Below are 11,541 nucleotides of genomic sequence, written 5' to 3' on the forward strand. Positions count from 1 at the left end.
AACAATTGAACTTATGGAGCTGGTTGCACTCTTTTTCCCTATCTAGGGTTTCTCACAAGGGTGGGTTTTACCTAGACAGGTTTTTAATGAGGCACCCATTGCACAGCTCCTTTAATTTGGTATTTTGTTATCTCTGTCTTGTGTTTTCTTCTTTGTGATTTCAGATTCATCAGATTTCAAGTTTGTTTTTAAACTGTTCTTTTGATTCTGATCTGTTGAAGTGGTGATGTGGTTTTAGTGTCAAGGCACGACACTAGTCCGCTGGGCTGCCGTGCCCTGTGGCATGGCATGGCACTATCTGAGGACTTTAGTGCTGTGCCTAGGCCAGAGTCTGGGCACGGTGGCACTACATGGCACGACAGTGACACCGTGCCTGAGAGTACCGTGCCGTGTAGTGCCAGTGCCGCCCGTTTGGAAAACTATAGACCTGCCCATGCCTGCTCCGCTTCGTGCACGCAGGAATCCACGCGCTCGCCTGTGGATGCGCGCCACATATGCATCACAGTGACAGACGGTGGTACTCCAGCAGCATGTGGGTCCATTGCAACATGTGCAACACCAGATTTACTTTTGTAACATCTAGATAAAACACTTACAGCATACATCCAAAACATTTGATACACCTAAAACATGCGTATGAAACACTTGCAAAACACTTAAAAAGCCATTGCAATTATATGCAACATCTAGATAAAACACTTGCAACATACATATGAAACACCTGAAACACTTGAAAATATACGCTTTCAACATGCATGTTATGCAATATCCAGAACTAATTCTGCAACATCCAGATGAAACACTTGAAACATACGTTTAAAACACATGAAACATATGCTTGTAACATGAAACATACACTTGCAACATGTGTATATAGCCATTGCAACATACGCTACATCCAAATGAAACACGTGAAAACATACGTTTGAAACACTTGAAGCACGACATCGTCGGCAGCCATAGTGGGGAACTACGGTAGCCAGCAAGCGGCGCTCAGGTGTAGTGGAGAGGGAGGATGGTGGCAGGCGGGCAACTGGGTGCGATGGAGAACGCCGCGTACGACCATGGGTAGGCGCGGAGCGGATCTCACAAAGCCACACCAACTGCGGAAGGCAGCCACAGCTCACCACGCGGGAAGCCAAGAACCGCTCGGATGTGCATGCCTTGGCCATCAGCGACGCCGTACAACGAGGTGGGCGGTGGTGGAAAAGTGAGATGAGAGGATAAGGTAGGAGAGAAATAATAAAGTAAACCTGAGGATGGAGGCATCCGAACTTGCTTGTGAGGGCCTTGCTTGTGGGTCCGCTGCGTCCGATGTGCCCGAACGCACGGGCACAAGCATTATCATAAAAACAAAGAATAAAAGCAACTATGATGGACCTTTGAACCCTTGACTCTTCCCTATAAAATAAAGATTTCCGCTAACTGTTGAAGTGATTTTGATTAAGAACAAAACTTATCTTCAGGACAACTATTGGGTTCGAACATGGTGGCTGTTGCATAAGGAGGAAGAAACAAGAAAGAACATGAAAAATGGTTACAAATTTTTAGAGACGATGACCATGGAGATCTTCGCTAAGTTCGCATGGAAGTTCTCCAGGTTGTATGCATACACCAATGTCATCTCCTCAACGTGGGCTATCACGTGGAAAATAGAGAGAAGTCTCCCATATTAATCATTAGTTACTTGACATATTGGCAAATAACTCCTTGTCAACTTGATTCCTTGTCGACTTGAATCAAATATTTGAATTATAGATATTTATGCATTCTCAAAGGAAGCTATGGAACTCGATATTTAACTGTAACAACGCATGAATAGTAATACTATGAAAAAAAATAAAGTTATGATATATTTATGAGTAAATATTTGTTTTGCATGGGAGAACAAATCCACCTAGTTGATTTTAATTTAATACAATATTAATAGGACATGGACATTGTTATACTTATATTATAGATGTCATGTCACAAAATAAATTGTAGCCTTTAAATTTTATAGAAGAATAAAACATAAATAGATATATAGCATTTCTATTCTTGTTTTCCATAAATATTTGATAGCTTATTTTCTCCTGCTACACAAACATAGTATTTGCTAGTATAAGAGTAATTTAAACAAAACTGATTCGCCATAGTGTAGTTTTACGATAAATAAACCTAACGTAAGATACAAGGCTGAAGAGAATTTCACCAAACAGAATTACATGATCAAATGAGAACGTGTTAAGATAGTGCAAGGTTTTTGTGCGAACTAAATGGTTTCAAGTGTCTACCATTTTTCTTAATCTGAATTAAATAGATCACGAATACAGTACAAGTCCATTGCTCACTTATTCATAATATGCATATAAGCATATTTCCCTTTACTTATTCATGCCCGGAAAAAGGGCATTGTAATAACTTGCTTACAAAAGAATCAATGCTCCACTAATGACAGTATATGGAAATACCTACCATAACGATTTCTACATTACTTACACGCGTGAAAACCGAGCAACATGCCCAGTAACAGAATGTTCTTCCATCATAGGAGTATACAGCAACTGCATGCTGCGAAGCCGAGAAGAAGAAACAGAAATTACAAAACTTACAACAACACAGCCTTGCTGTGTACCATACGCTTGTGTTCTTGCCTGGGTCGTACAGGCTCGGCACCTCCTCGGCCACGCCCGAAGAAAATTTATATTTCATTGCCCCTGGATAGGATACCTATTACCATGGGTGTGCTTCATTCATGTTTCAGTGCTTCGCGCTGCCTCGAACAAAAAACGGTCTGAAGGTGAAGATGAGACCGGTGAGCGTGAAGATGTTCAGTATGAAGAACACCAAGTGGTCGCCTGCAAGATTCAGACCAGATGTTTAACAGAGGTGCGCAATAATAGCCAGTAGAGGATAAAGTAAAAGACAGATTTTCTGGTGTGATACCTGGAAGAAATGAAGCTGTTTGACGCCTCTGGGCCCATGAAAATCTACAGAGGAAGAAATAATAATAACCACGATAAGGGGATAGTTCAGCAAAGAAACAGCAGTAAATAGTAATAAGAAATGCACCATTATTAGGCTTGGAAACTGAAATAACATCATCAATTTGTAAAAGACATGGGGTTTTGCACATCGATTGAACTTCTAATGTGCAACTTCGATTACTACTTTTCATTTGAAAATAATATTAAAAGATTGTGAAGTAACTATATTACAGAAATAACTTTCACTACAAACCCAGTGATACCGCATATGAACAACCTGAATAGCCATTTTCAAGTAAAAGTTCTAGAGGTTTTACTGCACGCTCTCTGAATTTATAAAACAAAGGAGGGAGTAATTTCAAGTTGAATACTAGGTGCCTTTTACCATGAAAAGATTAGGCAGCCCCAAAAGCTGTTCTGGCTAATCAGATTTAGATATCATTTCTCATACTGTCATACAATAAATCCGCTGATCTTCTCCAACCTATTGCAATGCATGGTTTGTAAAATACTGAGACGTGAATGGTCAATACTCACATAATTCCTGCAACAGCTGGAGCAACAGCTTTAGAGATGGACATTAGTGTTACAGCTATCCCATTGGCTGCAGCTCTTACATCCTGAGTCTGTTTATGTCATATGGCATACTGATGTTAGGAAAGAAATCTAACCAATTTCATAGAAGAAACCAAATTACCCATCACTAAGAACTTACCACAGCTTCATTCATCAAAATGTTGAACACGGTAATGGTAGTTACCTGAAAACAGTTTAGAAGAACATAACTAAGTTTTTGAACTAACAATGCTGGCAGTAAGTTGAAATATGTCCATGACACGTTCAACGATCATTGACATAAATAGTGCCATGCATGAAGCATTAGTCATTGGCACCAAACTTCTCGGTTAAGTTCTTGGGCACACCAAGAAAAAATTGTTTGAAAAACATGTTTCTGTATTGGAAGCCTGACTTGCTTAGGTATCACAAAGTGAAACAATGTTGTGTTTGAAATGTACATATTTGTTCTAAACAGAAAAGGTACGAAAGAAAGTTTGCACTCACCGAGAAAGTATTCTTCAGAAAAGATGCACAATTTACTACCAACATAAGCACGAACCCTTTCAATGAAGGAAAGAATGGATAGCTAGCAAGAAGTGGTAGAGTCAATATCTGCACATCAGAGTGTTTAGTTAATTGAAGTGTCAGAATATGGTTAAACAGAACAGGTAATCTATTGCCTTACCGCCACTGCACGAACTAATGTGATGTGGTCCACAGTTTTTGCAAGCAATGGATAAATCAACATTTGATATAGAAAAAGGAAGAGACCTGACAAAATACATATATATATATATATATATAAGTACATATAGCTTTCTCTGCAATACAATAGAGCATCAAAGCTTGAAATACAAATAACTGAGTTCCAAGTTTTCCATTCACATGCTTCAGATATAGTTCTTGAAAGACTCAATTCTTCGTTTTAGCATATATTACTAATTACAACAAACTAGGCATATGTGCACAAGTAGTCATGTGCAGCAGTTTACTGCGAGTTGCTTAAGTCCTTTGGATCTCCAACCTAAAGCAATTATCCTCTATATGAAGAACTTTCCCATGGAAAATCTATAAGCCATTGCCCATAAATTCGGAACTCCGAGCTTTCTCAAACTAAAACAAAGGGTACTGAGGTAATAGGTAATGACCATCCTCACTTTTAACTAGGCTCCTAAAATAGCAGGGCTTTGAAGCACCCGTTCCCTCACTCCTCAGACAGAGATTTTAAAACTTAAAACCTCTCTCTGAGACCACTTGCTCGATCATAATAGGCTATTTTCACACCCAATGCTAGCGATCAAGGTAAGGTGTACAAGGCTATGTGGGCCTAATTCAACACCAATTTCGGTGGATTTTGTTTTTGTGCTTATTTTGACATACCTGACATTGCAAGGACATTGCCCACATCTGTGGTAGTAAAGCTTAATCCACCATACGATCTGTCACTGACAGCCCAAAGAGAGAACGTCTGCAAGTTTTTCCTGATTCAGATACAGTAATAACAAGTGCACTGGATGCTCTTTTACAGGAGAAAGCATGAGACGTAACAACAACAGAAAAGCAACTCAGCAAACAAGTTGCAATTTTACCTCTGCATAAGCCACATCCTGAAGAGAGAAGATACAATATAAAGTAATAGATGACATCAACGGCCAGTTTGTAAATAATTTTAGACATCCACCACCTCCATTTTCTTCAGTGTCTGTACCAGCAAGAGATTCTTCTACAGTTTCAACTGAATTATCAACGGTATCCTCATTGTGTTTATGCAAAGTTTCCTGTAAAAATGCACAAACAATTTCGATCTCAGTTCGTATATTAAACGACAAAAGACCTGCTGACGATACTGTTGCACTGCAGTTATGTTTAGTGCTAAACAACGACAGAAAGATGTAAAATTTGATGTACATGTTTTTCAGTAAACATGGTGTTATTTGTAATCTATCTATCCTGCCAACTCTTAAATCAAAGCAAGAATGAATGTTCCCGCACATCAAAAAATCGTACTGGTACCCTACAGGTGCCACTTAGAGGTAGCAACTTTCGTCATATATAGGAAGCGTGCAGGCGTGCAGCTACATTTGTTGTGAACGTTGAACGAGGAAACGATTACAGAGTAACGATAGTGTGTGCTTTACCAAAAGCACAAAACTCAGTACAACAGAAAGTCGCTGAGTTTGCTAAGTATATTGCGATAGATTATATGATTTAAGGTTCAGTTACACATTAGTGTGGATCTACAGTAGGGTTCTCTGCTTATTTGACTCCTGGTGCACAACAGGAATAAAAGGCCTAAATGATGTTTTCTCCAATAAATTGAGCATGGTAGGCATATAGGAATGGCAAACTCACCGGAAACCAGATGCAGGCAATTAGAGCAATAACTGCAAGGATCGATATACACAGGCAGGGAAGAAAATATGGAAACCTAAAACATTGCATGTTATAACATAATTAGAATATAATAGAAGCAATGGACATAAAAACATAAAAAACAAATTGCACAAGCAGATGCATACCTCCCAAATATGGACGTCTGAGAGAATATGCTTGGATATTTATCTGCAGGCTGTTATAAAAGCAATCAACAAGCACATAAGTTTACTAGGATTGTAGTGTTTTTTCTTCTTCTCTAAATTTCATGTCAATCCAATAATCTAACAGATAGATAATTTTTTTGTGCATGGCTGCCAAAAACATTACTATACAACATTGAACAGAATCAGCCTGTGGGCTGTGGAAGCATCAATATGTATCAATGTGGTTTGAGATAATATGTATTAGTGGAGGAACATCTTGCTTTTTCAGATCATGATGAATAATCATTAATGTACACCAGACTAATCAAGCACTCAAAGTTTATAAAGGATCATTGGAAAAAGAAAAGGGCAAACAAGAAAGACTGTGAAAAGCAACATAATTTCAGATTTTTTATTTATAAAGCCATGGTCAGAAAAGAAAGAATGGTCAAATTATATACAGATTAAGTTGGTATACATAGTTTAATTTTCACCATAGATTGAATGTTACCTGTGCAAGATAACCACCAATAGCTGGTCCAATAATGAGACCAATGCCTCGTGAGGAAGAAACCTGGTGGATCAGCAGTAGCAACTCATGAACATTGGGGTTTCAGAATGAAGAATAAAAAAAGTAATATTATTGAGCATCTTACAACTGCCAAAGCCAGGTGATTGTATTCTTTTCGGCACACTTCTGTAGCATAAGCCTGAATACACAAAAAGGAATGGCATAAAGTCATTGCAGTGAAACCAACCAAGCTTCAATTTCTGAATAATATTCAAGGCATTCTAACAACAAAATGGCAGTGCAAATTTGTAAGAAATAAACTGAATTTATGGAGTATTGTTCTCTTGCAAAAAGGTTTCAGAAAACAGTAGATACAATTAGAAACAAGTTACTGTGGAATGTAAACAGAAGATTATGGAACTTATTATCTGAGCAGTTAGTGAACGGAGATAAATGGAGATGATGGTGGGTCCCAGTAACCATATGCTTAGGTACCTTAATTGGCCCGAGATAACCACACATGACCCCAAGCAGGCATCGTGTGATTATTGCCATCCAATAGTTTAAGCTTAGTCCAAAGAGAGTATTGAAGATAACTCTGAAATAGAGAAGAAAAAAGCCCAAATTCTGGGTGCATCAGCAAAACTAAAACCAAAATAAAAACCCACATTACAGTTTATTATTGAATAGGTGACTGTTTTGTCAAAAAAAAGGTCCTTACATTGCAACAAGGGTCAGTACGATAACCGGTTTCCTTCCATACTTATCAGCCACGATTCCCCATACTGTTGAGGAGAGTGCTCTCCCACACATATATGAGGCGCCTTCATTGATAGAAAATGTACCATAAGTTTATACTGATAGATAAAGCTTATACATATATAGTTCACAGTAAACATCCATACACTACTATGTTCAGATTCTTTTGGGCAGATAGACACAGAAGTGGAACAGTGTTTATCAAAAAACTCACCAACAAAACCAGCATAAAATCCAATGTCTTGTGTTTGTTTAGCAATATGCAGATCCCTTATCTGCAAGCAAAATGTCAAGGGTTAACAGACGATAATATATTTATGAACCTTACAACAACAACAACAACAACAACAAAGCCTTTAAATCCCAAACAAGTTGGGGTAGGCTAATTTATGAACCTTACAGAAAAGAGAATAAGTTTATGAAAAACTGTTAGTGTTTCACTTAGAAGAGGGCTATAGATCCAAACTTAAAGGATTTAACTTCCTGTCCAATGGGGGAAAAGGCTATCGTCATCTATGTTCCCCCATAAACTGTCCCAAGTCACGATGGCAGGAATTTGCCATCCTGTCTTGTCGGTAGGATGTGTACTCTTAGTCTAAAAATGGGCTAGCATTGAAGACAATATGGAAGAGTGCAAGTGCAACAAGTTTCCAGCAAAAAACAGAAGAGGAATGCATAAAGGCTGACTTGATTGTTGATAGCATCACGGCATAGAAGACAGTGGGAGCCAACTTATCCTCTCCTTTCTTTTTGCCAATTCGGACTCTAATTATACCTTTTGTTTATGGCTCTAGTTATACTTTTGGAGCCATATAAACAACAACATCGTGCATCCCTGAACTCAGTTACATCAACAAGAAAAGGTAAGTGGGTCCTACCACCTAAAGAGTGCCGTGGGAGGTGTATATGTACACATACACCCACATCAAATTGGTTCGAGTTCTCTGAGCAGGACCTTTTTTGGGGGTGGGGGTACTCTTGCACAGGAGGTTAACCCTCGTTTGTAATTATTTGTCCACTTAAACTGTTTAATTGTGTCAGTGGATAGTTACATTTTAAGTCCTACCCAAACATGCACGTAGGACTCCAGCTCTAAGGTCCATGTCGATTCTGGAATTTTATTGGATGGAAAAAGTGTCTGCAGTCTAATTTTAGTATAAAATGGGAACAAGGTGGCTCACTCAGACAGGAACCCCAGTTGAGGATATCTTGGAGCTATTTCTTTGGAGGGAAAGCAGGTGCTCTACCCTGGCCCCAGTTAGTATTGAGACCCAGCTACTCAAATTCCGGCAGGATCGACTGTAACAGTACCATCTTAACTAGTTCTAGAGAGAGAGTCGTCATGGAAACAGATGTTGAAAATGGAAAACACTGATGCTACTTGTAGCAATTCCCATTTTTCGATAAAACCAAAAAAAGAGACAGGAATCTTATTACTCACCATAAAATACAAGAAGGGAAACAGAGACTGGATCGGCAGGGCTGCAGATAGAAAAACACAGCAGAGTTAAGTGAACTTCTAATTGATAATCATTAGAGATTATATAAATCAAATGGTACGAAAACAGTAATTCAGAGGCATGCATGTGCTTAGTTCCAGCATAACTAGTTTTATAATGACTAAAAAAGAGGGGGGAAAGTCCTTGAGAGTATAATAATTCATTATCAACAGTGACAGCACCACACCCAGCACTGTCAATTATTGAGAAGCGACAATCACATTTCCTGCTCTCCGCGCGCTGGAAAACGTTGAACCAATCTGGTGACTGTTGACGTCAAGATTAATTTACCGCTTTCATCAGCTGCTGGATTTATTTATTTTTTTTCGAAAATTGCTGGCAGGACTTCTGCCAGGCAAATATATTAATAGAGGCGAGAAAAGAGATAAAGTACAAACAAAAAAGGCGTAATTACAACAAAGGCCCAAATGAGGATTTTAGGCCCTCCGCTGCCGGATTTATGGATCCTGGGTTTCGGGTTTGGGGAGGCGCACCAGGCTTTGGCCACGCTTGTTTTAGCTTAGAATTGTGGATTTTTCAGCTTGAGGGAAGCAAATTGTTTGAAGGGGCCTCTGAACAGTCAGCACCCAATCTGTAAGCTGAAACAAGCAAGGCCTCGGGAGGCAGCAGGCCTAGCCGAGGAAGTGGGCAGTAGCTGCCCGGCCGTGGCAGGGGAGCGTCGTCTATAGTGTAAGTGTTCATTAGCCGCGGTGGGGAAGACGAAGAACAGTGTCGCCTGATAGATACATAGAGAGGATCAGAGGACGAAAAGAAGAGCAGGACCTATGGATCACGAGCTCAGAGTGTCACGCGAGTAGTAACGATACGATACGATACGATACTCTACTGATCTACACCAAAAGTCCAAGAGAGAGAAGCCAATCATCGCATGCGTTTGTATATGTATGTAGTAAAAAGTATGGCGACTTTTTTCTTTTTGGAAAGTAAAAAAGTAAAAGTATGGCGACTTGACGAGACAAGAGTACGTCAACGCCAGACAGCCAATTGAAGCCAAACAAGTTGTTGGTTGGTGTATGATAAGCTGCCCAGCCAATTTGAGTATTAGTATAAGTCCGCGTGCTGATTAAATTAGTGGTGGCACTAGCTACCACTGAATCTCAATTAAATAGTACTACTAGCACTGATCGCTAAGCATCTTGACAGCGATCCAGGGCCTACCGATCTATTGGATTCACTGTGAATAATGCTCCAATTCCTGGACTAGAACGATGGTGGGATCATCGTAACAGCAAGCGCCTGCCTGCCTGGCCAAACTGAATCTGGAAGGAACAAAGAGCTGAATCGTTAACCGCTTATCGAGCGCCAGCCATGGCGACGAATATCCTGAATCGAGCAGCATGCGTATCGTTGAGCAAACCTGGATGGGCGTAGCAAAGCAAAAGGTATATCCCAGGTATATTACTCACACCCAAAACCAAAACAAAAACCCCACCCAGAGAACAGCACACCATTAACTAGCTGCAGCCTGCAGGCAACAAAAATGCTAGATGCCGTGCGATTTGCAGCCGGGGGAAGACGATGGCCGGGAAATGCTACAGTGTTCTGCAAGAGCAAAAAAACGGCTAGGACGTACGACGAATAAAGTAGTAGCAGGTGTGGGGAGAAGCGGTAGCAGTGGCGGGCGGTAGCTTACTGCAGGTGATGGTGACGAGCCAGATGAGGAAGAGGTCCTTGAGAGGGAACACCCCCTCCCGCTCCGCGTTCAGGCGGTCGATCCGGCAGCCGGGGCACCTTGGCCGGTACGCCCTCGCCTTCTTCGCCAGCAGCGGCTCCCCCAGCGGGGTGGTTCCACCGTTGCCGCCGCCCATCTCGCTCGCTCCAACTCAGACCAACTCCGGCGGGGACGTCGGCAGCGCCGCGCGATGGAATGGGAGGCGGCGGCAGCAGAGCGCACGCAGGGGGACGGGAGCGGAGCTGCCTGTGGCTGCGGAGTGCGGAGCCGCGCCTCCTGTTATATGGTGCCTGCCGTCCTCTACGTAGGTAGGCTCAGCAAAAACAAGAAGAAAACAAATGGCGTGCGCGTCCGCCAGCGTGGGGTGGGGCCCCTACTCTACTCGTGGCTCTCATTCAATGGCTGCGCCTGCGCCCTGCGCTTCGTGGAAACACGGGGAACCGTCAACCGTGGAATTCCTGTGTCCTCCCGTCTGACTGCGCTCGCTCCCTCCGAGCGAAGAGCCAACCTGGCTGGCTCGCTGTCGCCGTCGCTGTCCCATTAGCGATTTGGCGTTAGCGCGCGCGTGCTTATCGTGCGTTTTGGCTGCCGGCTGATCGGCGAGCTGCAGCTTGGTCCTGCCGCAGGGCCGCCGCCGTTCGGGTCCCTCGCTGCCCGGGAGCAGCCGGCTCCGGCTGCACCTGGACAGAAAAGAGAGAGAGAGAGAGCGCTCGCGGACACATGACCTCCCTTGGGTCACTAGTTCCCCAGTCCCACCAACGGTTCATCATACAACGTTAAGGGCCTGTTGGTATTAAGAGATACTCTGTAATTGTTAGCTAGCTAAAAATTACTTATAATTAGCTCCGATCAATCTAAATAAGAGGAATAGATAGGCTAACCTTAGCTAATTTTTAGTCTCAACTGGAGTAGTAACTAACCCTAACTCATTCAAATAGCCATAAGTTACATGCGCACGAAATATATAGGATAATACAATGCCAGTTGGTTTGTGTGGGCTTGGGTAGATTCCGTAGATTTCTATTGAGTAATA

The 11,541-nt window shown here is 41.6% G+C and overlaps 1 protein-coding gene across 2 annotated transcripts; it reads right to left on the reverse strand.

Annotated features, from left to right (window-relative positions):
* Positions 1–2,333: 2,333 nt before the first annotated feature.
* LOC136449797 (probable peptide/nitrate transporter At3g43790) lies at positions 2,334–10,787 on the reverse strand. Of its 2 annotated transcripts, XM_066449991.1 has the most exons (17): positions 10,470–10,785; positions 8,758–8,798; positions 7,531–7,591; positions 7,279–7,381; positions 7,053–7,155; positions 6,703–6,756; positions 6,558–6,620; positions 6,047–6,096; positions 5,880–5,955; positions 5,117–5,305; positions 4,908–4,995; positions 4,213–4,298; positions 4,032–4,139; positions 3,685–3,729; positions 3,507–3,595; positions 2,929–2,972; positions 2,334–2,840 (listed from the first exon to the last, which is right to left on the reverse strand). In XM_066449991.1, the coding sequence occupies exons 1-17, from the start codon at positions 10,642–10,644 to the stop codon at positions 2,743–2,745; spliced, it is 1,473 nt and encodes a 490-aa protein (XP_066306088.1). In that variant the 5' UTR covers positions 10,645–10,785; the 3' UTR covers positions 2,334–2,742. The 2 variants fall into 2 exon arrangements, with proteins under 2 accessions (XP_066306088.1, XP_066306089.1); XM_066449992.1 differs by lacking the exons at positions 5,880–5,955; positions 6,047–6,096 and having other exon boundaries at positions 10,470–10,787.
* Between the last annotated feature and the right edge of the window lie 754 nt (positions 10,788–11,541).

This window comes from Miscanthus floridulus, chromosome 5 (assembly GCF_019320115.1).
Source record: "Miscanthus floridulus cultivar M001 chromosome 5, ASM1932011v1, whole genome shotgun sequence".
In the NCBI taxonomy this organism is placed as follows: domain Eukaryota; kingdom Viridiplantae; phylum Streptophyta; class Magnoliopsida; order Poales; family Poaceae; genus Miscanthus; species Miscanthus floridulus.

Bases quoted from the DNA above. Each gene is read 5' to 3' on its own strand.
- LOC136449797 (XM_066449991.1), bottom strand. From the start codon at position 10,644: ATGGGCGGCGGCAACGGTGGAACCACCCCGCTGGGGGAGCCGCTGCTG. The intron at 7,592-8,757 runs GTGAGTAATAAG...TTTTGCTTGCAG, and splicing joins TTCCCTTCTTGTATTTTATG to ATAAGGGATCTGCATATTGC. The intron at 4,299-4,907 runs GTATGTCAAAAT...GTATTTTGTCAG, and splicing joins CAATGTCCTTGCAATGTCAG to GTCTCTTCCTTTTTCTATAT.